This window comes from Eurosta solidaginis, chromosome 3 (assembly GCF_040869045.1).
Source record: "Eurosta solidaginis isolate ZX-2024a chromosome 3, ASM4086904v1, whole genome shotgun sequence".
NCBI classification, from domain to species: domain Eukaryota; kingdom Metazoa; phylum Arthropoda; class Insecta; order Diptera; family Tephritidae; genus Eurosta; species Eurosta solidaginis.
Window position 1 is genome coordinate 38612647 of NC_090321.1, and position 27977 is coordinate 38640623.

At 38.7% G+C, this 27977-nt stretch overlaps 2 protein-coding genes across 3 annotated transcripts in view; both read right to left on the reverse strand.

The window, feature by feature from the left end:
• Positions 1–27977, reverse strand: part of mip120 (Myb-interacting protein 120) — a 67777-nt gene that overhangs the window by 34128 nt on the left and 5672 nt on the right. For both annotated transcript variants that reach the window (XM_067771426.1, XM_067771425.1), the window contains exons 2-3: positions 10937–12615; positions 3549–4723 (exon numbers count right to left, since the gene is read on the reverse strand). In XM_067771426.1, coding sequence (XP_067627527.1) covers positions 3549–4723; positions 10937–12615 — 2854 coding nt within the window. The remainder of the gene's footprint in view (positions 1–3548; positions 4724–10936; positions 12616–27977) is intronic.
• On the reverse strand, positions 25484–27380 carry mEFTu1 (mitochondrial translation elongation factor Tu 1). The gene is made up of 2 exons (XM_067777441.1): positions 27265–27380; positions 25484–27203 (listed from the first exon to the last, which is right to left on the reverse strand). Exon 2 carries the CDS (start codon positions 27166–27168, stop codon positions 25699–25701), a length of 1470 nt encoding a protein of 489 aa, XP_067633542.1. The 5' UTR covers positions 27169–27203; positions 27265–27380; the 3' UTR covers positions 25484–25698.

Consider the following 27977-nt stretch of genomic DNA (forward strand, 5'->3'; position numbering starts at 1 on the left):
CTACATAATGGTCCAAGCGGAGGTCATCTGGAAATCACGAAGACGCTCGAAAAGATTAAACAGAGATTCTATTGGGTTGGTTGCCGTCAGTCGGGCACTGAGTGGATTGCTAACTGCGAGGTTTGCAGCAGAGCAAAAGGACCCAAAACCCGAAGTCATGGCCAGATGAAGCAATATAACTCAGGTGCGCCATTTGAAAGGATTGCTATGGATGTCGCAGGTACATTTCCTACTAGCAACTGCGGAAACAAATATGTACTGGTGGTTATGGATTACATATTTCAGCAAATAACCAGAGGTATACCCAATCCCAAATCAATAAGCGGAAACAGTAGCAGAAGTCTTTATAAACAATTGTTTGCAAGGTATGGTGTACCAATGGAGTTACATCCTGACCAAGGCAGGAATTTCGAATCAGCTGTGTTCCAGGAAATGTGTAAATCATTGGGCATTCGAAAAACACGGACAACTGCATTGCATCCTCAGTCCGATGGTATGGTGGAACGATTCAATAGAACATTGGAGGAGCACTTAAGGAAAGTAGTGGACAAGTTTCATAAAAGAGTGGGATACCCGCAAACCATTATTCTTGATGACTTACCGATCAGCAGTGCATGAGACAAGTAATTTTTGGCAATGACCTTCGACTGCCAGCTGATTTGAAGTTTGGGATAGATACTTTATTTGAACCGTGAACATTTTTTTTTTTCAATCTTTTATAACAGGTAAAGGGTCGAAACAATTAAAAGCGATCAATTACACAGCTTCAGAAAAAAAGTTAGTGGATCTAGTAAAGCGACACATGTAGTCATTTGAATTTTTATACGCTGAATCCGAATGCGCTATCACAATTGGCCCATCTGGTTTTGATGAGGTTCTAATCTCAAAAAACATTCAATTAGTGAAATCATTTCGTTTTTTAAGGTTAAGCGATCTTAAGTTTTAGCTGCAAGCCCTTAGGCTAATTCTGATAACGAAATCACCGATAGAGGAAAGTTTCACAGTTTTTTCGAAGTTAGCCTCCAAAACGTAGATATTGTTTTTCGAAGTTCGAAACGGGACTCTTTCTCAGACATATTTTTTTATTTATTTGTATTTGGCGCCAGATGGCAGAGAGAAGAAGCGACTGGCGCGCCTTATTGGACGGCCATAACCGTTTAAACGTTTAAGCGCCAATTAGGTATGTATTTAAAAATATTAAAATAAAAACTTTGGCGTGGGTTGCCTTCTTTTTTTATTTGAATTATATAATTGTTTTCTTTTTATGCTTATAGTATAATAATAGGAAAGGGGTGAGAAGGCAGATCGTCGAAAAAATTAGCAGCCATAAATAACACAGCCACACAAAAAAAGGCTGGGGTATCTAATATTGGTATACATTTTGATGCGTTGAAACCTTATTCAATATGAGAATCGGCATTTATCGGATTACGTTGCTTTGAACGTTAATTTGAACAAGTAAAGGTGTCTAAGTTCAGGTGTAACCGAACATTATATACCCAGCGTGAACTTCAATTGCACATTTCATTTCAGAATATCTCCCTATTTTCTCTTACAATAAAACTTGATAAGTGAAATATCATTGATTCAAAAGTATTTTTTACTAAGTTATAGCTTATTATTCTATTCTACGACCTTTTAAACTTGTTTTATATCTAAGTTGCCGTGGTCTTTAACCGATCCCGTCCATTTTTGCTAGAAATATTTTCTGCTATAAGGAAAATATGTGTACACAATTTCATTACGATATGTTAATTTTTCTTCGAGTTATGGCTCCCGAAATATAGAAAATTGCTTAGTCATAAAAGGGGCGGTGCCGCACCCATTTTCAAAAATTTTAGTGTTTTCCAATTTAATGTTACAATTCAATTTAGAAAGTAAAATTCTATTGATACAAAGCTCTCTTTCGCTAAGATATAGCTTACTATTTTCGTCTACGACCCTTTTAAAAATCTTTTATATAAAAGTGGGCGTGGTCTTTAACCGATCTCGTCCATTTTTTTCTAGAAATATTTCTTGCTATAGGGAAAATTTGTGTACCCAATTTTATTAAGATCCGTTAATTTTTCTTCGAGTTATGGCTCCCGCGTGGCGCGGTGCCACGCCCGTTTTTTAAATTTTAACATTTTCCTATTTATTGCTATAAATTCACTTGGGAAATGAAATACCATTGATATAAAGCTCTTTTTTGCAAAGATATACCTTATTTTATTCTTACACGACCCTTTTATAAATCTTTTATATAAAAGTGGGAGTGGTCCTTAACCGATTTCGTTAATTTTTCTTCAAAGCATTCCTTATAGTAAAGGCAACCTCTCTGTCGAATTTTGTTACGATAGGTTTAACGATTTTTGATTTATGATTAATAATATTTGTGAAATTGATTTTATCACAAGTGGGCGGTTCCACGCCCATTTTAAAATTTGTTTTCAAATTTTTAGCAAGAGTCTCAATATCAGTCCACATGTCAAATTTCAACATTCTAGGTGTATTATTTACTAAATAATCAGGTTTTTTGTGTTTCCAAAATGTTAAAATATATATAAAAAGTGGGCGTGGTTATCATCCGATTTCGCTCATTTTCAATACCAATCTATTCTGGCTCCAGATAAGCTCGTGTACCAAATTTAGTGAAGATATCTCAATATTTACTCAAGTTATCGTGTTAATGGCGGCCACCGTGGTGTGATGGTAGCGTGCTCCGCCTATCACATCGTATGCCCTGGGTTCGCACCCCGGGCAAAGCAACATCAAAATTTTAGAAATACATAAGGTTTTTCAATTAGAAGAAAATTTTTCTAAGCGGGGTCGCCCCTCGGCAGTGTTTGGCAAGCGCTCCGGGTGTATTTCTGCCATGAAAAGCTCTCAGTGAAAACTCATCTGCCTCGCAGATGCCGTTCGGAGTCGGCATAAAACATGTAGGTCCCGTCCGGCCAATTTGTAGGGAAAATCAAGAGGAGCACGACGCAAATTGGAACAGAAACTCGTCCTCAGATCTCTTCGGAGGTTATCGCGCCTTATATTTATTTATTTATCGTGTTAACGGGATGGACGGACATGGCTCAATCAAATTTTTTTTCGATACTGATGATTTTGATATATGGAAGTCTATATCTATCTCGATTCCTTTATTCCTGTACAACCAACCGTTATCCATTCAAAGTTAATATACTCCGTGTGTAAAGCACGCTGAGTATAAAAAACGCTTAGTACCCAGTGGCATTTTTTATTATTTTATTTTTTGTTTTTGAGGTAATGGCCAATTGAACAATTTCGATAGCTAGACCAATTTTCATAATTGATTCAGAGATAAGAAGTTTTCGAACATAAACCGAGAGAAGGGGATGCGCCAAACTGTAATCGCTACGCAAATAGAGGCCAAACTACAAACTAAAAAGTAATGATCCAACTTAAAAAAGTATAAGACAACGCTTGTTTTAGTTTCATAAGTGGACACATAAGTCGTAAAAGCTTGTTTTTTGCAAATTAAATACTAATAATAGATTTCATCATACTTATTACAACAATAAAATGCTATAAGTACTCACTTGAATGCGCTCGGATTACGTTCTAAGCAATTTTTAATGGCTCGCTGTCGCTGATCTTCGTATTGCAAATTATTGAAACAATCTTTGCATGTGCAATCTTGACAAAATTCACCATTAGCAAAACAGTCACAATACAATTTCAAGCATTGTGATTTGCTGCAATTGCAATGCTTACGTCGTAGTCGTATAGCGGCATCCGCATCCACTACTTGTAATTCGTCAAAGTTCGGTTTCATATCTTTCACCTCATCCATTGGTTCTAATTTGATTTTAAAATTTAGTAAATTACTATCAGCATTGTTATTATTATTACTGCCAATGTTGTTGCTGTTATTATTATTACTACTATTATTAATGTTGTTAGCACTACTAGCATCTCTCGTTATCGTAGATAATTTATTAATGCCATATTTTTTATCTAATTGGTCATTCAATATATGATGATAATGTTCTTTCTGCTCTTGCTGTATTTGCCGCTTTAGTTGTAGTAGTTTTTGTTGTTGTTGGGCGTGTGTTTTACCACCCAACAATAAAGACTTTTGTCCACTCGCTTCAGTTTGCACTACCACATTATTTTGGCTTTTGAGTACACTTTGCATTTGTTGTGGTTGATGCGATGTTTGTTGTTGCTGTTGTTGTTGTGGTCGGTATTGTTGCTGTTGATGGTGTTGCTGGTGTTGTGGCATTTTATGCGTTGGCGATTGACGCCCATTTTTATTATTTGTATCAACTCCACCACCAACAACATTCGACTGCACTGTAAGCTGACGCACTTGGCCATCGGGATTTGTACGTATCAGCCCACGTGGTAACATTATAATACGACCACCAGCAGCTAGTTTCTTTGTTTCGGGGGGCCCCAACAAAGCATCCATTCCACTATCATCGGCAGCCGTTGCTCCCGCAGACGTCCCCTCCATATTGCTACTTGCTGTTATGCGTTTGAGCTCCGTATTAATTTCAGAGATTTTATGTTTGCGCAACAAAGGATTAGTTCCAGTTGCAATTGATGATCCCGAAGAATTTTTTATTAATGTTTGAGTGGAGTTGGGATTGTGGCTCATTTGAGAGTTACTTGAAGATATGGTGTGAGTGGACGATGTGGTGTTGGTATTGCTGCTGCGTTGTACATCGCTTAAAGGACGCAATTGAGGTACAGTCACAATGGTTTTTTGCTATAAAAATAAAAAAATTATAGTAATTAAAATAAGAATAAATTCATAACAACACAAAGTGTGGATGGATGTGACGCTTCCAATACACTCTCTCGATTCTAATCGAATACAATATTCGACTCGAATTTGTTTTAGCTTTCGAGATATTTTTTTTTTTTTCGAATCGGTTACTAGTTATAAAGAAGGCCATTAATAATGAAGTCGATTGAAGGTTCCCTCCTGTTCTTGGAACTGAAGGGCTATAGTGAGCTCAGCATGATTGCGTAAGTGTAGCACAGTAGCATGCTTGGAGTTTATAGCACATTATTCAAGCGGGACTCAGGAAGTTGGTGTCCGGTTACCCCTGATTTGTATACAAAGCGTGAAAAGCTGTTTGTTGCCTAGTTTGAGTAGAGACAGATATAGTCCCTGAAGTTTGGGAAAGTACTTCCGGTTTGGTATGACCGAGTCAAAAATTATATGTAATTTGGGCTACAACAACAGTGGTCATATCCGCTAATCAGACATGTTGTTGTTGTAGCGATTAGAACACTCCCCGAAGGTTTTGGTGAGTGTTGTCGATGTTGATGGTCCTTTGCCGGATATAGATCCGTTACGTTCCGGTCACAAGCACCATTAAGGTACTAGCCCGACCATCTCGGGAACGATTTAGTATCCCTTGAATCAAATTGGTATTTTAGTCGCCTCTTATGACAGGCATACCTGCCGCTGGTATATTCTAAGCCCCGTAACCCGCAAATCAGCCATCCAATTGCACTATCTTTTGCGACTTGCCTTAAGATGCATTGAAGTTGTTGTTGTTGTTGTTGTTGTTGTTGTTGTAGCAATGCATGGCAAAGAAAGAAAGAAGGCTTACGTGGTAGAACCCGGTTTTTGAAATATTACTTAGGACACACTTCTTCGCTTAGACATGCCAGAAAGCACGTTTCTGAAGGGTTTCAGGTGAGTAATAGGGAGATCGCATGCTGACGAAGAAGAGCATTAATAATATCATCAATATTACATTTGGGGACTAAACACGGAGCCCAATGAAATGTTTTAGGGTAAGGCTGGACAGTAAGCTGCCCTTTTCGAAGCATATTGCACGCCTAAAGCCACGTACGCGACTTTGGCGACGCTGGCAACGGTAGTGTTGTAGAATTTCACAGGAAATTTGTTCAAGGAATTAGGTATTTGTTTATGGGCGCGTACTGTTATGAATGGCATGAGCTGATATGAAAGTTGGGATACGGTCAGCAGATACCCTACGTGGGGTAATTACTTCTCACCAAACGAGAAGATGATTGCCCAGCCCGCTTCCCAAAGCAGCCAGTTCTGTATTTTCAGTGTAACCCCATCACCGATAAAACAACAACAATAACAACAACAACAACATGATTGTTTGGTCCATTAGCATAATAGTAATGCGGTCTGAGGTAACGAAAATTGAGCAGGCCGGCCGTGGAAGGAAATTTTTAGTGAAAACAGAAAAGAAAAAAGAAGAAAAAAAGTGTCCTGAATTGGGAAGTCTCGCAGTGAGACTTTTAGTGAACGTAACCCCCAAAAAAACTTAGATAGGCTGATACATGTTTCTTGATTAACTGAATGCAATATCTTATGTTGCAGTTGCAATCTTCCAAATAAGAAGACGGTATTGAGGAATAACTTTGCTATACCTCAAAAACCTGGCATAAATGGAAAGCCACCAGCATATAAACCAGACCTGTTAAATTTGAATTAGCATTAGTAATCAATTAATTAGATGCCTATTTTAATGGCCAATGATTATTTCAATTGTTTTCCGTAAAAAGCAACTACTAATTGATTACCATTAGAAAAAATCATGATTTTTTTCAATAATCGGAAAAAATCATGATTTTTTTCTAAAAAGGCGTTTTTGATTACTTTTGATAATTTTTGATTTTTTCGATTATTTTTGATTTTTTTTTTTTTTTTTGGATTTTTTTTTGATTATTTTTAATTATTTTTCTGCTTTGTTGAAAGAAAAATTCTCGTTTGTTGAATGCACGGAATAATTTCTACATACAAGTACATTTTAGGCTGCAATATTAAATCGTAACCGCTTATCGAGGCAAATATATACATATAACAAATAGGGCGAATGGTATATGAGCGTTGATCTAAACATTTTCTCCGGTAAGTATATACACGTGCATAATTTGCTACACTCATTATATAAAATGACTAGAAGACCCGGCAGACTTTGTCCTGCTTTAAATTTGGCCTATCTGCATACATTTTAATAAGCTTTTTCCGTCTGACTCTGCCCTCCCCCCTCTTCACTTTTTCCTAATCCTTTTATTCACTCCTCCCTCCGTCTTTTTCACTTCATCTATCTCCATCTTCGTCTCATTCTATCTCTTTCTCAATCTCCTTCTCTCTTTTCTCTTCTCTCAATTTCTTCTCATTCTTCTGAATCCCTTATTGCCTGTCCCAGAGGGTGGTATGTATTTTATTCCAGTCCCAGTCCCAGTCCCACTCCGAGTCTCCGTCCAAGTCCTAGTCCTAATCCCAGTCCCAGTCCGTCTCTGTATAATATATTACTCTGTACTAAAGCACTCATCAACAGCTTTCATTTGATATCCATATTGTATAAACACTGTCTAGGCATTCACTGGCCCACGTTTTGGCCTATATCTCGAGACCCTAGTCGCCCAGGGGTATGAAAATTACCCTCTACACAACTAAAGACTCTCCTGAATTAAAACATAGTACGTCTAAATCGCGGCGGGCCTGGTGATGTGCTATACTTGATTTCATTCGCTATAATATTTCTAATTGATAAGCAGGTTGTTTAATTAAACACCAAGCAATTACACGGAAGTATATCCGCACCACCTGACATTTTATTATTACGTATATACAAATAAAAAAATTTGCAATACAATAATATTGCGTGTGAGATATAACCTATCCTATCTCTCAAGTTAGATCAAACTACACACGGGGTGCAAAACAAATTCAAAATCGGTTCAGTAGTTTAGGAGTCCATCGCGCCCGAAAATGTTGTGACACGTGTTTTTTATATATTAAGATAATGATCATCTATGGTTCATCCTTAAGTCAAGCCAATTTTCTTTTGTATACAAAATTAATATATCCACTATTTTGGATTACGTTATGGCTATACAGTGACTGTTTTGTACATACAAGTACATTGGAGGATGTGCCGGTATATCGTGAGCGCTTATCTAGGCATATGGGTACATATGTATTTACATACCCACCTACAAATTATCGTGTCTATAAGTGTTTCGGATGAATACCTGGGGAGTGCGTATTGTTTTATGACAAAACGATATGATCAAACAATATGTATGAGTAATACTACTTAGGTTGATGGTTGATAGCTTCACTTCCAACTGGAGCGATCCTCTAAGTGGTCATTCATCATCATGATTAGTTCTCTAACCAAAGGTTGTTATATCCCAGATAAATCTATTAACATATGTCCATGTATATTAGATTAAAACTTCTTTTTATTTCCTTATGATTACGTCTAGGATATTTTCTATAAAATCTTAAGTTTTGCATAGTGAGCCATATTTTTAGTATTAACAACGGAAATTACAGAAAAGTGAGGTTTCGTGCCAATCTAATGTACATTCTCAATGGTACAGTTAGAAAATGTAAGCTTTAGTAAGTTCATGTTATTTTTTTATTAATTTTATATATATGTGTTTTTGTTTCATTAAATTAACATTGCCAAAAATAACGATATTTCGATGGTATTCAAAACTTAAAAGAAAGTAAAATAAGAGGTATTTATGTATATTCATTATCTAAAAGTTGTTTTAGTCATTATAACAAATTTGCTAAGGTTTCGAATGAAACATCCGACAAAGACTGATGCCTTGGAGCATTTATAATTCCTGCAAAGGAAAATAGTCGCTCAACAGGAGAAGAAGAAGTTAAAGGCGTGTTGAAGAGTTTTGCAGTTTCTTTCAACGCACTTAGTGTTTTCCAAATGTCCATGCTAGTACATGAATCACCCAGGTAGCTATACAGCTCAAAATTCTTTTACAAGAGCTATTGTTAAAGTTTTTTAGTGAAAATTCAACAAGGCTATATCTGTATTAAATGAAAAATTGCCTTCTAGTTTTTGGTGCATTTATGTATATAAAGGTAATCCTTAAAATTTGATCATCTTTTTATTTTCAATTTTTTAGTACTGCCTACAAAAAGGCAATTGCAACTTTGATTAATAATTTAGTAACTCCTAAGTGAAAATTTGTATCATTATTTTTTAGTTGTTCAAAATAGCAAGATTTAAGAGAATTAGTGGAATTTTCGCTGACAACACTGGCGAAAACAACAGAATTCCACCTCGCATCATAGCAAGAGAATTCCACCTCGTTTGTCAGCTACTTAATTTGCACAGCTGAAAATCGTGGTGAAATTCGCATACGCATGAAAGTCTAAAAGAAACGTGGTGAAAGTCGCGTACGCGTAAAAGTATGCAAGGACGAGCATTGAGTTGGGCCTTCAACGAGGTGGTATTCTAAAACGCCTGCAACACTGAGGAGGCTAGCCATGAAGGTATGGCCTAATCTTCTAAATAGTTCGACTTGTGCGTTACGTAGCTCAAATTTTTTGATCAGACATTGCACTGTCACCGAGTTTATATTATATTTCAGGTTTAAAGTCTTTAGATATCCAGGAAGTTGGTTAAAAATCGATTGCAAGATTCCCAATTTAAAAGTAGTTTTCTCAATATCTCGATCCATGCGCCACCTAGCGGATTTTTTTTTTTTTTTTATAAAATATTTCATTGTCACCGTGTTCTGACTTACGGCCCAAGCTTCATGTCTCTAGCTCATCGGAAAGTTACTCGAAAATCGATCGCAAGATTCCCCCCCCCCCCCCCCATTTTTACAGGATTTGCAGTTATCTTGACTAGCGCGCCACCTAGCGGAACTATGTTTTCTATAAGTTGTATTGTCACCAGGCCTCTAACTAAGTGACAAGTTTCAAGTCTCTAGGTGACCGGGAAGTTAGTTAAAAATGGATTGAAAGATTCCCAAATTAAAATTTGTTTTCTTACTATCTCGATCCACGTTCCACCTAGCGAATTTTGTTTCATCAAATGTTGCATTGTCACCGGGTTCTGACCCACGGCCCAAGTTTCAAGTCTCTAGCTCACCGGCAAGTTACTTAAAGATCGATCGCAAGATTCCCCTCGCTTTTCAGTGATTTGTAGTTATCTCAATTAGCACGCCACCTAGCGGAACTTTGTTTTCTATAAATTGTATTGTCACCGGGTCTCGAACTATGTGGTAAGCAAGTCTCTAAGTAACCGGGAAGTTAGTTAAAAATGGATTGAAAGATTATCAAATTAAAATTAATTTTCCTAATATCTCGATGCATGCGCGGATTTTTTTTGATAAAATATTGCATTGTCACCGGGTTCTGACTTACGGCTCAAGTTTCATATGTCCAGCTTACCGGTAAGTCACTCAAAAATCGATTGCAAGATTCCCCTAGTTTTTCAAGGATTTGTAGTTAACTCACTCAGCGCACCACCTAGCGGAATTTTGTTTTCTGTAAATTGTATTGTCACCGGGTCTCGAACTATGTGGTAAGTTAAAAGTCTCTAGGTAACCGGTAAGTTAGTTAAAAATGGTTTGAAAGATTCCCAAATTAAAATGAATTTTCCTAATAGCCCGATCCATGCGCCACCTAGCGGAATTCTTTTGATAAAATATTGCGTTGTCACCGGGTTCTGACTTACGGCTCAAGTTTCATAACTCCAGCTCACCGGGAAGTTACTCAAAAACCGATTGCAGGATTCCCTGCGTTTTTTTTAGGGATTTTCGTTCATCTCGATTCGTTTGCCACCTCGCGACCACGAAGCGTCGACTCGCAAACTATGTGCTAAGTTTCAAGTCTCTGGATCAGCGAGAAGTTAGTTAAAAGTCGATCGCAAAATTTCCATTTTAAAATTAATTTTCTGTATATCTCGAGCCACCTAGCATATTTTTTTTCTGATCTGAACTATGTTCTAAGTATCAAGTGTCTAGCTCAACGGGAAGTTACCGAAAAAGACTTTTCCGTGGGTCAAAAATTCGTATTGAAATGAGGGGACAAACATGAAAGGGACTTAATATAAAGGTAATAAAAAATATATAGTTTCACAAGACAAAAATAATTTCGTATTAATTTTAAAATAAATTACGCTTTACATTGCTATATTTTTCCATCAATAAATCTTACCACTTTCGAAGTTATCGGTGAAAATGTTACGGGCACGCTAGCGCCCTCTTTCTTTGGTGATTGCGTCAAAATAAGCTTTGCCGAGCCCGTTGTATTTGGACGTACAACGGTAAATTTGGGCGGCATACCAGCGGCATTCAAGATTTTGATTGTCGATGTAGCCGCGCTGTTAGCGCTTTGTGTGTCTCCCGCCTCCGATACTGAAGACATGCTAGTTGCTGTGGCTGTTGTAACAATTGTATCAGCACTGCTACTCCCCTTCGACAATACACGCAAGTACTGAACTGGCTTGCCAGGCAATTGTATAGCTTGATATTGACGGGCATTGGAAGTGGTGGTGGTGGTCATAGAACTGTTGCCGCTGCTGCTGTTGCCTTTTGTGCTGCTGAACGATATCGTTGTTGATGTATTCAGCGCTGTGGAATTTGCTGTGGCTCCAACGGGCGTTGAAGGTTTTGGTGATAACTTTATAAGCTGTTGATTTGAGACTACAATTTGTTTACCACTCGACGTTTGTACCAAAATTTTATGTCCTAGTGGCGCAGTAGTGCCTTTGATGACATTGGTTGTATTATGGGTGTTGGTGACACTGCTTGTGTTGGTGTTTGTTGTGCTACCACTCTGTTGTTGCAAACGATAAGTGGTATGAGTGTTTGACCCTGCTGTAGTAGCTGTTATTGATCTATTAGCTGCTGATGTATTGGCGTTAGTTGTTGTTGTTGGTTTCGTATGTATGATAACTTGCCCGCCAGATGTTGATATGATTCGATGGTTGCCGAGACCAGCAGTTGCAGACAATTGGGATGAGACTTTTGGTGATAGTGTAAGCGTCCTCTTTACTGCTACATCCGCATTCGATGTTGCTATAGCTGCTGTTGTGACATTTGTACCCTTAAAAGGCACAAGAGTTCCACCGCTCGTGCGCATCAATTTGAAAGCAATCGGTTTATTATTACTAGCAGACGTAGTTGCTGTTGTATTCACATTTGCCGCGCTATTTGTTGATGCTGTAACCCGAGAGCCGGTCATTACACCACCACTGCCGCCACCACCGCTTACGGCGCTTGCGCTTGTGTTTTTCTTTTGTATGTATATTATTTGACCGTTAGCCGTCTTAATAGCAGTTTTTCCACTAAATGTAGGTGTAGTTGGAGCAGCGGATGTTACCGCATTTCGCGCTACTGTAGTACCGCCAGTAACTACAATTTTTTGTGAAACTTTCACAAGTTGACTACCGCTGGAACCACCTGTGCTACCTCCTCCGCCTCCACCGCTGACCGACTTTGGTAAAATATTTTTGCTATTGAGAACAATTGGCGGTGCTGTTGTGGTTTTGATAGCATTTAAAGTTTGTGTTGGTGGAGTTGCCGTTTTAGCGACTGCAGTTGCACTTCCTGTTACGTTAACGTTTCTTGAGCTGTATGTTTGATTACTTTGCATTATGCTTGTAGAATGCCTATGTTGTGTTTTTGTTGTTATAAGTGTTGTATGCTGCTGTTGTTTTATATGCTGTAGTGGTGGTTTCTTAGGTCCTGGTGTATTTAATGTGTCATTTTTTACGTGACGTAGACCGTCGTCTAGCGGATCATCAACTATACCAATTGCTTTTTTCACTGGTGAATCGTCCAAAAGATCCTCAAAGCTTAACTCTGGCATTGGCGCTGTATCGTCGAGGGGATCTATAAAAATAGAAATATATATTATATTAGCGCTTGTATAAAATGTTAAAAAAAACCTAAAAAAAAATAGTCTACCCTAAAATTGTTTATTCCCTATAATAATTTAAATGTTTAGCACGAAACTTTATATGGTTCAAACTAAATTATTTAGCATTCATGATTGTATAGTCGTAAGTATGCTTGTCTTTTATACCTAAGATGGAAGGTTCGTTAACCGGAGGAGGAACTTCGAAAAACTTCAGAAAAATTAAAAAAAATATATGATCCTGCCATCTATGGTCTACACGACACAAATTGTAAAATCAAAAATAGAATAGCCTTAAATATTATATCTGAATCTAACTTAAAAAAGTTACCTAACCTTAAAAATTGTTCTAATGTGAAACATTTTTTTAGTATAAAAATTCATGTTACTTCAAAAAGGAGTCTAGTCGAAATTATCTATATTAAAAACGCTAAAGAAATAAATAAACCTAAGCATATATATAACAAGTAAGGAAGGCTAAGTTCGGGTGTAACCGAACATTACATACTCAGCTGAGAGCTATGGAGACAAAATAAGGGAAAATCACCATGTAGAAAAATGAACCGAGGGAAACCCTGGAATGTGTTTGTATGACATGTGTATAAAATGGAAGGCATTAAACTGTATTTTAAGAGGGAGTAGGCCATGGGTGGACGCCATTTAGGGATATCGCCATAAAGGTGGACCAGGGGCGACTCTAGAATTTGTTTGTACGATATGGGTATCAAATGAAAAGTGTTAATGAGTATTTTAAAAGGGAGTGGGCCTTGGTTCTATAGGTGGAAGCCTTTTTGAGATATCGCCATAAAGGTGGACCAGGGGTGACTCTAGAATTTGTTTGTACGATATGGGTATCAAATGAAAGGTGTTAATGAGAATTTTAAAAGGGCGTGGGCCTTAGTTCTATAGGTGGCCGCCTTTTCGAGATATCGCCATAAAGGTGGACCAGGGGTGACTCTAGAATGTGTTTGTACGATATGGGTATCAAATTAAAGGTATTAATGAGAGTTTTAAAAGGGAGTGGTGGTAGTTGTATATGTTAAGGCGTTTTCCAGATATCGACCAAAATGTGGACCAGGGTGACCATCATCTGTTGGATACCACTAATTTATTTATATATGTAATACCTGCCAAGATTTCAAGGGTTTTTTTATTTCGCCCTGCAGAACTTTTTCATTTTCTTCTACTTAATATGGTAGGTGTCACAACCATTTTACAAAGTTTTTTCTAAAGTTATATTTCGCGTCAATAAACCAATCCAATTACCATGTTTCATCCCTTTTTTCGTATTTGGTATAGAATTATGGCATTTTTTTTTCATTTTTCGTAATTTTCGATATCGAAAAAGTGGGCGTGGTCATAGTCGGATTTCGTTCATTTTTTATACCAAGATAAAGTGAGTTCAGATAAGTACGTGAACTAAGTTTAGTAAAGAGATATCCATTTTTGCTCAAGTTATAGTGTTAACGGCCGATCGGAAGGACGGACGGTCGACTGTGTATAAAAACTGGGCGTGGCTTCCACCGATTTCGCCCATTTTCACAGACTTATACAGACCATTTTCAGACTTATGGCATTAAAAGTATTCTAGACAAACTAAATGAAAAAGGGCGGAGCCACGCCCATTTTTAAAATTTCTTTTATTTTTGTATTTTATTGCACCATATCATTACTGGAGTCGAATGTTGACATAATTTACTTATCTAATATATAAAATTCTTGTGTCACGGTGTTAGAGGCTTAACTCCTCCGAAACGGCTGAACCGATTCTCATGAAATTTTGTGAGCATATTGGGTAGGTCTGAGAATCGGCCAACGTCTACCTTTTTTTCGCTACGTGCCTAGGGTCTTGAGATCAAAACGTTGACCCGGGTAGCCCTACAATGTGTTTATACAATATGGATATCAAATGAAAACTGTTGATGAGTGCCTTAGTAGAGGGTAATTTTCATACCCCTGGGTGATAAGGGTCTCGAGATAGGCAAAAACGTGGGCCCGTGAACGCCTAGATAGTGTTTTTACATTATGGGTATCAAATTGAAGCTGTTGATGAGTGCTTTAGTACAGCGTAGTTTTCATATCTATTGGTGACTAGGGTCTCGAGATATAGGCCAAAACGTGGACCTGGGTACCCCTAAAATCTATAATATAAAAATAAGTCGGGTTTTCTTTCCTGACGCTATAACTCCAGAACGCACAAACCGATTTCCACGGCTTTTCATTCGTTGGAAAGGTATCGGCCTCCGTGAGGTTTATAGCAAAGAAAATTCAGGATCAACGCACAGGGTCTCGAGATATAGGCCAAAACGTGGACCCGGGTACCCCTAGAATGTGTTTATAGAATATGGATAACAAATGAAAACTGTTGATAAGTGCTTTAGTCGAGGGTAATTTTCATACCCCTGGGTGACTAGGGTCTCGAGATATAGACCAAAACGTGGACCCGGGTACCCCTGGAATGTGTTTATAGAATATGCATAACGAATGAAAGCTGTTGATGAGTGCTTCAGTAGAGGGTAATTTTCATACCCCTTGGTGACTAGGGTCTCGAGATATAGGCCAAAACGTGGACCCGGGTACCCCTGGAATGTGTTTATAGAATATGCATAACGAATGAAAGCTGTTGATGAGTGCTTCAGTAGAGGGTAATTTTCATACCCCTTGGTGACTAGGGTCTCGAAATATAGGCCAAAACGAGAACCCGGGTACCCCTAGAATATGTTTATAGGATATGGCCATCAATAGAGGGTAATTTTCATACCCCTGGGTGACTAGGGTCCCGAGATATAAGCCAAAACGTGGACCCGGGTACCCCTAGAATGTGTTTATAGAATATGGATAACAAATGGAAGCTGTTGATGAGTGCTTTAGTAGAGGGTAAATTTCATACCCCTGGGTGACTAGGGTCTCGAGATATAGGCCAAAACGTGGGCCCGTGAACGTCTAGATAGTGTTTTTACATTATGGGTATCAAATTGCAGCTGCTGATGAGTGCTTCAGTACAGGGTAGTTTTCATACCTATTGGTGACTAGGGTCTCGAGATATAGGCCAAAACGTGGATCAGGGTAACACTAGGATGTGTTTTTACATTATGGGTATCAAATTGAAGCTGTTGATGTGTGCTTTAGTACAGAGTAAGTTTCACACCGCTGGGTGACTAGGTTCTAGATATAGGCCAAAACATGGACCCGGATACCCCTAGAATGTGTGTGTATTATGGTTATGGTGATGGTTATGGTTTATTCATTTTTTCTTCCATCGTAACATAGTAACTTAAGTTAACATCATGCGAAGTCGAAATAAGGACATGAATTAAAATACCCACATATCTATTTACGTACGTCCTATTCGATTTGCCTGAAATTTGGTATATAAATTTGCCTATATTAGTATTTACGATGCTGTTTTCCGGGAAGTAGACCAGAGACGGACTGGGACTGGGATTAGGACTAGGACTGGGACTTCAACTGAGACTCGGAGTGTGACTGGGACTGAGACTCGGAATGGGACTGGAACAAGATACATACCACCCTCTGGGACTGGCAATAAAATATGAAGAAGAATGAGAAAAACTTGAGAGAAGAGAAAAGAGAGGAGACTGAGAAAGAGATAGAATGAAGCGAAAAATACGGAGGGAGGAGTGAATACAAAGATTAGGAAAAAGTGTAGAGGAGCGAGGGCAGAGTTAGACGGAAAAAGCTTATTAAAATGTATGCAGTTAGACCAAATTTAGGGCAGAACAACGTCTCCCGCGTCTGCTAGTATACTGTAAAGATATTAAATTTTTTGTTAAAATTTGACTTTAAAAAAAATTTTTTTTAAAGTGGGCGTGGTCGTTCTCCGATTTTGCTAATTTTTATTAAGCATAAATATAGTAATAGGAGTAACATTTCTGCCAAATTTTATGATATCTTCAACGACTGCCAGATTACAGCTTGCAAAACTTTTAAATTACCTTCTTTTAAAAGTGGGCGGTGCCACGCCCATTGTCCAAAATTTTACTAATTTTCTATTCTGCGTCATAAGTTCAACTCACCTACCAAGTTTCATCGCTTTATCCGTCTTTGGTAATGAATTATCGCACTTTTTCTGTTTTTCGAAATTTTCGATATCGAAAAAGTGGGCGTGGTTATAGTCCGATATCGTTCATTTTAAATAGCGATCTGAGATGAGTGCCCAGGAACCTACATACCAAATTTCATCAAGATACCTCAAAATTTACTCAAGTTATCGTGTTAACGGGCAGACGAACGGACGGACGGACGGACGGACATGACTCAATCAAATTTTTTTCGATACTGATGATTTTGATATATGGAAGTCTATATCTATCTCGATTCCTTTATATCTGTACAACCAACCGTTATCCAATCAAAGTTAATATACTCTGTGAGCTCTGCTCAACTGAGTATAAAAAAAGGTTGCCACAGGAACTTGCCCAGGAATTCTTCTTCTTCCTGTAGCAGTCCTTCGACCTACCGGATGCGATCACTCACACATATCACCCAGATATCCGTGTTGTTGTTGTTGTAGCGATATAGTTGCTCCCTGAAGGCTTTGGGGAGTGTTATCGATGTGATGGTCCTTTGCTGGATACAGATCCGGTACGCTCCGGTAACGCAGCACCATTTAGGGTATTAGCCCGACCATCTCGGGAAAGATTTATATGGTCACATTAAACCTTCAGGTCATCCCTCCCTCCCCACCCCAAGTTCCATGGGGAGCTTGGGGTCGCCAGAGTTGAGGATAGGTGAGGTTGACAATTGGGTTTGGAGAAGCTATATATTGCGCTGGCAACCTGAATGGTTGCGCTACACAGCCCCTTTAATGTGGTATTTTAGTCGCCTCTTACGACAGGCATACCTACCGCGGGTATATTCATATTCATATTCATATTTATTGAATCAATGGCAGAAACCTTACTGACTAGATTTACAAGTTTGCAAATTAACTTAAAACTAAATAACTAAAATTAATTCAAGGATGAGATAAATTTTCTCGATAGTAAGACTCAATCCGTAACTTAAACAAAGGTCTGGGCATTGCAAAGTCAAGATTTAGCCTTCTAGAAATTTTTGTTAAGCTCTTCGAGGCCCCTTGTGAGAGGGGCAAAGCTAAGGTAGTTGGTTCCCAGAACTTCACCGTAGAATATATTATGCGAGCGTAGAGATCTACTAGGAACCAGAAAATTTAACTGCCCCAACTGAGCTGAGCAATCAATAGTACCAGAGATAATATCGTAAATAAACATTAAATGATGTACTGAACGTCTGACATGCAGTGGCATAACATTTATAAGCATGCACCTGTTTATATAAAGTGGTAGGGGATTAACAAAATGAAGGGGTAGGAGGGCAAATCGAATGAATTTACGTTGAACCCTTTCAATTTTAGCAGAGTATGTGCTGTACATGGGATTCCATATGATAGAGGCGTACTCTAATTTAGATCGCACTAATGAATTATACAATATACTCCTAGTGTATGGGTCCTTAAAATCCTTCGCATAACGCCGTAAAAAAGCTTAACTAGCATACGCTTTTGGTATAAGATAGTTAACATGGTTAACGAAAGTGAACGAAGAGTCGAAAATTACACCAAGATCACGAAATTCTTTGACCGAGGCAAGATATGTATTAGCGATATAATATGTTGACGTAAGCGCACTTGTAGATCTAGAAAACGTGATATGCCAACATTTGCTACTGTTAAGTCTCAGATGATTATTATGAGCCCACACATTAAGAGCATCCAAATCTCTCTGTAGGCGCAATGCATCAGATACAGAGGTGATACGCCTAAACAGTTTTAAATCATCAGCATAAAGTAAATAATTTGAATGCTTTAAATATAAGCCGACGTCATTAATGAAAATAACAAATAAGATTGGACCGATAATACTACCTTGTGGCACCCCAGAGGTTTCCAAGAACTCATAGGACCTCATATTCTCGATTTCACAAATAAAATTCGGTTTTTCAGGTATGACTTTAACCATGACAGAAAGGTTGAATGGAAACCAATATATTCAAGTTTCCGAAGAAGTATTTTGTGGGACACTGTATCAAACGCCTTAGAGAAATCTGTATATATAGTATCAACTTGATAACCATCCTTAAAAGTAGAAACACAGTATTGAGAAAAAACAGCTAGGTTTGTCACTGTTGAACGACATGCAACAAACCCATGCTAACATGGTTCGATTATTCCTTTAATAGCAAAAGCCAACTTCTCCTTTACTACTTTCTCAAACAGTTTTGAACAGGTTGATAGTTTAGAGATTGGCCTGTAGTTTGCTACCTCGCTCTTATTTCCAGACTTGAAGATTAGAGTAATAGAAGCCAGTTTCAATCTATCAATGAAAACGCCACTGAACAATGACATATTAAAGATATGGCACAACGGCACGCATAGCGAACTACTACATTCTTTAACCAAAAAATAAGACAGCCCATCAATATCTTTTTTTAAAGAAAATTGTAGGGACGAGATGCCAATAATAATATCTGATTCCGATACCAATAATGAGCCGAAGTCCAAGGAATTAGCTGTATCAGAACCAACCCTAACATCAGAAATATTAGAGTCAACAACAAAATAAGATTTGAAAAAATCAGCAAAAATGTTCACTGTTTCCACTAAACTGTTTGAACTAAAAATAAATAAATGTAAGGCGCGATAACCTCCGAAGAGATCTAAGGCCGAGCTTCTCTTCCAATTTGCGTCGTGCTCCTCTTGATTTTCCCTACAAATTGGCCGGACGGGACCTACATGTTTTATGCCGACTCCGAACGGCATCTGCAAGGCAGATGAGTTTTCACTGAGAGCTTTTCATGGCAGAAATACACCCGGACTGTTTGAACTAATGCCATTAAAATTGACAGAAGTTGGAATATTGGAAGAACCTTTTTTTGTACGGACAAAGTTCCAAAAGGCCTTGGGATTTTGCTTTAACTCTTCTTCGAAACGGGAGATGTATTTATTATATAAAAACGTATCAAGTACATTGAACTGTTTCATGTATAATAAGTATCGATCGCTAAAAGAAAAGTCATTGGTTGCTTTGTACAACTTAAAATACTTATTTCTAAGATTTTTAAGCTTTCTTAACCTGGTATTGTACCAGGGTAATTTATGTATTTTACTTCGAAGAAGGGAGAGATTTCTACTAAATATATCAGATAACTGCAGGAAAAAAATGTCAAAGCATTCAGAGGCATTTTTAGCACAGACTTCCAGTCAATTTCAGCAATACTCGAATTGAGTGCATCAAAATTTGCATCTTTGAAATTGTAGGAGGGAGTATTTTGAATGGTATTGTTGTTAGGTACAAATTAAATGAATTCTAATAATAAAGATAAGGGTACGTGATGCATGTCCGATTTGCAGATAGGAAATTGACACTCAGATAAGTAAGAAATTAAATTTTCATCGACAAAAATAAGATCCAGTATGTTATTTAGCTGGTTCACAAATGAATTAATCTGAACAAAGTTGGCACTAAAAAGAGTATCTAAAAAATATATTTCATGTTGATGATTGACATTCATAGGTGTTAATAGATTGTCCATTGTACAGGTTTACAAGTATGATATGTATGAGAGGGAAACAATTTCTTTCCCTTTCTAGCGTGGAACCCAGTGGAACCTGCGTGGAACATGAGTTTTGACACTGAACGAAGTGTCAAAATTACCGGGGTTGCTTCGTCGAAAGCGACACAGGGAAGCAAAAAAGGGATCGGAATATCAGATATGGGTTGCTGTGATGGTAAATTTCTTTTAACGAATTTAGTACGAAATTTTAAGTGCACCCATGTGGGTCCTTCAGAAAATTATAAAAAAGTCTTCAATTGGGGTATCTGAGGACGCGTAGTTATTTCAGTATTAAGAATACAAACACGGGAGTTAAGTTTTTCTACCCGTTCAAAAGTTCTCCGCGAAAAACAGTTTGAAACCGAGGTCGACTGCAATAACCCGTCCAAAAAAGCGGAAAGAAAAATGAATAGACGCGTTTTGTCCTGTTGTCAATAGTCCGAAGGGAAAAAGTATTCGAATTATTGGAAGCGAGGCAAAAACGCGTCTATTAATACCTCCCCCGACGGTTTTGGTCGTGTTTTAGCAATCGTCCCCGTAAAAAAGTATCACAATTCGTTAATTAAAATTGTTCAAAATATATGGTTATTAAAGAGAGATGTAATTAAGTGCTCGTTTGAAAGTAAATATGAACGAAAGCGAAAGAAGAAAGGAGGGAACGTCTTACAGCAATTAGTACCCCGCCACCTCTTTGATATCCCGTTTTGATTGGATCTCTATCCTTACGATAGGTATGAAACAAAAGCTATCATCCGGTGGCAAAATCCTGAGCCAGATAAATAATTGTGCATGTAAATGCAACAACAACGATTTGAGCCAGATAAATCCAGATAGAAGTCTGGTTCAATTTGTGAGCCAGATAATTTGTTAATTACTTCTTTTTAGGTTGGCAACGCGGCTTTTAATATACCTACTTTTTCAAAAATAGATGTCGCTGCTTAGCCTTTCGCCGTATGAGTTAAATGAAAAACAGCGGCGACATCTGCCTATAACATTTCACGTGTGCGAAAACTTCACATCTGCTTCTCAAGTCTCTCAATGATCCAGAGCATTCCCGTGGGAATTGAGCGTGAGCCGGATCTGTAAAACTCACTGAAAGACGGCAAAAGTAGTATCAAAAAATTCTGCGTCAAAGAAATAATTGCTGATGCGGCAGTTACCCACGAACGTACGTAGAAAAAACGTGTCCGCTGACACGACCTATCTTATGAGTGTGCAATGTAAACGAAAACTCACCGACGTGCAACGCCCGTACGTACGTAGCCCGGAACGTAGAAATCAAAACAATTTTGATTTTTTCCGTAAGAACGTGTCAGCTGATCGCTCTCTCACTAGACAGAGTTGCCTAGTAAACTTTTGTGCGCTAATTTTTGACCGTTTGCAATTTTATGCAAAAACGTCTAATTAAAGTTTGAAAAATTGTGAAAATAATTCGAAATAATTATGTAAAAGTGCTGATTATAAATATTTAATCTATTTATACTTATTTAATAGTATTCCGGCCTTTTACAATATCAAAAATTAAATTGGAAAAAGATGATGTTTCCATAAGCATACATGCAAAATGGTCAATGGCAACAGTGCTTATCTGTAAACAATACACACACAAATATGTTATGTACATGTACACAGACGTACACATTGATTCCTACGGGCTTGAGAGTTCGGTCAAACGTGCTTCGTACGACAAACGTCTTTACGTACGGCACACGTCGGTGGGTAACTGCCGCATGAGCCAGGTCTCAACTGTGACATACACATCATATTCACAGCGTGAAGTGACTAAGAAAATATCCTTTGCTTTAGTTCTTATCCCCGAGATATTTTGGTAGTAAATATTTATATTATTAAAAATTGAATTTTGCGGATTATTTACTAGGGGTTGAGCATTTGGCCTTTGCCCTTTTGAAAAAAAAAAACGAAACGGCTTTACTTTAACATCGGTTGGCCATATAGAAGAGTCTAGTAATTTACTATAGATTGAAGTCGAGACCCCAAGTTTAAAATTGCATCTTACTAACGAGCTAGAATCTGTGTTTTTCTTTACTAACTTATAACAATGAATGAGAGATGGCGAAATATTCGCATTTTTTGATACATAACTGATGATATCACTTGCATTAACTGTCGGCTTGAATGAGGATAAGTGTAACCATTTTAGGCGAACAGCTAGATTAAGATCAGCATTTACATTACTGCCTACCACGATAGTAGCAGCCTTCTTGGATTTGTTTATCTTAATTTCAGAAGTGACGTCATCAGATGCAGATTGCTTATTGTTGCCTTTATCCATAATAGTGACGTCAGCAAAAGTAGGCACGGTTTCACTGGCAAACTTCAACGGTATCACATTCTTTGCAGTCATAGTTTTATTGATTTGCAAGGCAGGCGTTTGAGAGTCATTACTGGTTGTGTTTGTCAAAGACAAATCAATTAAAGGAGGCTGCTTTGCTGTTGCAGCCGAACTGGTATTTGCATTTTTTTTTTAACTATATTAGCTAATTGTTTAGCTTTAGAGGCCGAGACATTGTTAGACGCCGATTTATTTACAGGCTGAGTTGTTTTTGCACCCGAGAGCATGTCATAGCCTTTGGTTTTAGTGCTTGGATGCTTTGTCTTTTTGGACAATTCAGCCTGCATTGATTTTGCACTCGCACCAGATTCATTGTCTTTGTTGTTATTCGTTGACTTCTTTGTTTTTTCAGCCAATTCTTTATTATCATGTTTTTGTAAAGAACCAGCACGAGTTGATTTTTGCCCATTGGCAAAAGCAGCAACAACTCTGACCCCTTAACCCGCTGGGGTTACCCAGATATCCTCTTGTTACGCGGCATGTTGTAAGCCCGGGAGCAAAATAATATTTATACTGAGATAGTTAAAGGTAGATATCTCCTCCCAAAGGTTGTGCGGAGTGTTATCGATCTTGATGGTCATTTGGCGGATATTGATCGGGTACGCTCCGATAACAAGCTCGCCCAAGGTCAGGCTAGTGACCATCTGAGGAACGATTTAGTATGACCACATTTACCCCCCCCCCCCCCCCAGCGGGTTAGGGGATCAGAATATACCCGCGGTAGGTATGCCTGTCGTAAGAGGCGACTAAAATACCAGATTGAAGGGGCTGTGTAGCGCAACCCTTCAGGTTGCCAGCGCATTATATAGCTTCTCCAAACCCAATTGTCAACCTCACCTGTCCGCGGCGAATCCTGTTTCACTAACAGACGAGGCTCTGGCGACCCCAAGCTCCTCATGGAACTTGGGGGTAGGGAGGGAGGGAATGGCATGAAGGTTTAATGTGGCCACATAAATCGTTCCCGAGATGGTCGGACTAGCACCTTAATGGTGCTATGGTACCGGAGCGTACCGGATCTGTATCCGGCATAGGACCATCACGTCGATAACACTCCCCAACGCCTTCGGGGAGCAACCTTATCGCTAAAACAACAACAACAACCACATTTATAATCACAATGCTATCGAATGCGCGTCATAAGCGTAAACATACGTCCTCTATTAACATCACCGCCAAAGAGGTGGAAGAAGCCATCTAACTTGATAAATCAAACAAAGCAGTACGCCGGACGGGGTTGCCATGCCGATGCTCAAAACCCTGTAATATTTCGCAAACCGCGCACCTGCTGCTAGCCAATCATCAGCTTTCGACAAAATCAATCGCAGCATGACCCTAGTCTTCCAGGCTTTTCCCCTCGCGAAATCTGAGATTGTAACCGACCGAATCCTCGGCGACCTTACATGTTTACGTACACAAAACAAATGTCGACCATATTCGACATCTATGTCGATGGCGTTACGCTACCGACTGTCTTACATATAAAACTACTGGATTGACGTTCGATCAGGACCTAAATTTTGGGGAGCGTGCAATTGTACCTTAAGTCCATAGCCGTAAAAAATCCGTACGTCTCTTGCCGGCATCACTTGGGGCAAAGATAAAGAAACGCTTATAACGTTTTTTAAAGCAATTGGCCGACACATGCATGCGGCGCGTTCTCAGTATGGAAGCCGAAGAAGAAACACATTGGAGCACGCTGCAGGTCTATCGAAACACCGCGCTCACAACTGCCACGGGATGTCTTCAGAACATCAGCGGCAGAGTCAGGCGAGAATACTCCCCATAAAGGAGAGAAATGAAATGCCGACATGACACCGAGCCTAAAAGAAACACACTGGAGGAAACTCCGCGCTCACAACTACCACGGTATGTCTTCTTATGTCTCCAGAACATCATTTTCAGAGTGAGGCCAGAATACTCCCTTTAAAGGAGAGAAATGAAAAGCTGAACAAAAATACCTGTAAATCTGGGCATCCCAACTCACATCTGATTGAAGAGGCCCCGCCTCCCAGGAACTTAAGAATTAATCTCCATAAACCATATGAAGAAATCCGGAACCAAAGAATAGAGGATATTAATGACACTTTGTGAGTGATCACATCTGTTGGATGGGGAGAAGCAATGCTACAATAACCACATTGAACCTTCTAGGCCAACGCCTCCCCACCCTCTAGTTCGATGAGGAACCTGAGGCCACCACAGCCTCGCATACTAAATACCTGTATGATGAATTCATATTTGTTACATGATTCCCCTAGTACCTACCCTGCAGAAAAGCAACGATGGAGGCGAAATATGTATTTCCATTTTACAAAGATTATCCAATTTTCTTACGTCACTCTGACTGAACCCCGTTCAAACTGGCAGTTTCGTCGATCTCCCGTTAGACTCCGATGCCGTCACATGAGCCATCGATCTCCTTGGATGAGGCGGAGCATAGTTATTACAACAAACAGCTCTGTAACCCATTTCTAATGGAAATGCTATTTGAAAGCTGTCAAATTATACACATTTTTTCGAATGCGAAAGGAATTTCTTTCGCAACGAGTTGCATAAGTCGCCTGAATTCAATGCTTTGAAACATGTCCTTCCCTTTTTCGCCGATCTGCTTTTACAATAGGCTTACTGTTGCTGATGTTTCAAACGAATTTTTGTCCTTATGTTAACGAGCAATAATAATAACAATATGTTGATGGTTCTTTTTCCCTTTCGATATCTTATAGTTTACACGATACAGGGGATATTTTCAATAATTTATAAAACAGCAACACTGTAACACATAAGTGAATTTATTTTTTTTTTGCTTTCCTATTTTAAAATTTGTATTAAGAAAGCATAATCAATTAAAGGGAGTGTTGCAGACAAATAAAAAAATACCTATTAAAATAAAACGTATATTTTATAACTATTGAAGTTCGACTTTTTATTCAATAACCAAATAAATGTATGGAATTATACAGAATGAAAACTTCATACTTTAAGATCAAAATCGATATACTACATGGACATAGCACAGCTTCCATATTTCGATTTATCATTTATAATTACAAATACATACGAATAATCATATAAAAATTAAAATACTCAATGCAGCGCTATTCAAAAATACGTTTTATTTTTTGGCTGTCTGTCTCTTCTCACGTGCCTTCTTGCCCTCCGTCAAAAATGAACGTTCGGCTTCAGACAACGCCGGTAGTATTTTGGTTACAACACCAGTACCCAAAGTTACATGACCATCACGTAATGTAAAGCGTTGACCTTGTTCCAACACCATAGGGCGAATAAGACGTAAAATCAATTTTGTGTCTTCACCGGGCATCACCATCTCCTTGTCGGGTATTTGTACTTGTGCAGCACAATCCCACGTGCGTGAAAACATTTGCAATTGTATAAATGACATGAATGGCTTGGGCCGACCACCTTCATCTTTTGATAGAATGTAAACCTGTGCTTCCAAATGATCTAGAGCTTTAACGGAACCTGGCTTACACATGACCATACCGCGTTTGATCTCGTCACGCTTGACACCACGTACAAGTGCGCCCAACTGATCACCAGCTTGCGCCTCATCAAGAATTTGATGGAACATTTCAACGCCTGTTACTGTTGATTTAATAACTTTATTGTAACCTACAAACTCGCAATCGTTGCCTTTTTTGACAACACCACGCTCCAAACGACCAGTAACAACAGTACCACGACCAGGTATGGAATAAGTGGCTTCAACTGGTAGCAAGAAAGGTTTTTCCAAGTCGCGTACTGGTGTTGGTATATAGCTATCAACTTCTTTTAGCAGTTTCAGAATTGCTTCAGCACCAATTTCCGGATTACGGCCTTCAAGGGCACATAGTGCGGAACCTTTAACTACCGGCACATTATCGCCATCGTAGCCCATCTCTGTCAATAGTTCACGTATTTCCATCTCAACTAAATCTACCATCTCTTCATCAGCAGCATCAACTTTGTTAATAAAAACAACGATATGGTTGACACCAATTTGCTTGGCCAACAGCATATGCTCACGGGTCTGTGGCATAGCACCATCAGTAGCAGCAACAACAAGTATAGCGCCATCCATCTGTGCTGTACCCGTAATCATGTTTTTAATATAATCTGCGTGGCCAGGACAATCGGTATGACCATAATGACGCTGTTCTGTTTGGTATTCCACGTGCGCCACATTTATAGTGATACCGCGTGCCTTTTCTTCGGGTGCATTATCAATTTCGTTGTATTTCTTACTCTCGGCCAATTCCTTTTCTGACAATACCTTCGTAATAGCTGCAGTCAATGTAGTTTTTCCGTGATCTACGTGACCAATAGTGCCGACATTACAATGGGGTTTAGTACGCTCGAACACTTTCTTCTCATTGGCATATGATCGAATATAATTTTGGAAAGTTGTGGTGGTGGCACTGATTGCAGGCAAGCGGTGTTGATAAGGTAGAAGTGCACTGGCAGAGCCTCTGGTGCACCGAATCAAACGCGCAGTGCTAAATGTACGTCGACTGGCACTCCGACCCACAGCAGCAAAGGCAATACTAAATGCACCGGATTGGCGTACGGCAAATACTGCAGACATTTTTCAGCTAATATATCTGTTCCTTCAGTGGTTAACTGCAAGCAAATTGATATAAGATGAAAATTGTTTTTATTTGCCTATATTAATACTACTTACACAAGGATTTTTCTTTGATTTTGTAGGAAAATACAGCAAATCTTTCACGCCGCTCGATATTGTAAAAAGTCAATTGCGTAAATCTAACCCCAAAAATGGCAGTTTGCTTATGTCAAATAAAGCGCTTAACAGCGCCACCTATATGTAAACTTTTCACATCATAGAAACCCAATAAGGATTCGTCCCTTAAAATAACCAATAAGCAATATTCTAAGGCCTATGATTTCAGGGGAAAAGGTATGTGGATGTGCATAAAAGGCATAAAAGGCATAAAAGGCATAAAGTGTTCAGATTCGCGTACGAAAGCTGACCTGTACGACTTAACTGTTGAAATCATACTAATGGGAAGATGTTAATTTTATTTCGGTAACTCAAACATGGTCAATCTGTATCCTGGGGTTAAAGACGCACCAGTAGCCAACACATACACCACTTTCTCGTTTTTGTTTATTTATTATCTTTCATGATCAAATATAAAATAGTTTAAAAAAAATATAAAATAAAGATTTGGCGCATGTACCCTCGAGGAGTCCGAGCTTCGCTTCTTATTAGCGTTGTTTTTGTTGTTGTTGTTGTAGCGATAAGGTTGCTCCCCGAAGGCTTTGGGGATTGTTATCGATGTGATGGTCCTTTGCCGGATACAGATCCGGTACGCTCCGTTAGTACAGCACCACTAAGGTGCTAGCCCGACCATCTCGGGAACGATTTATATG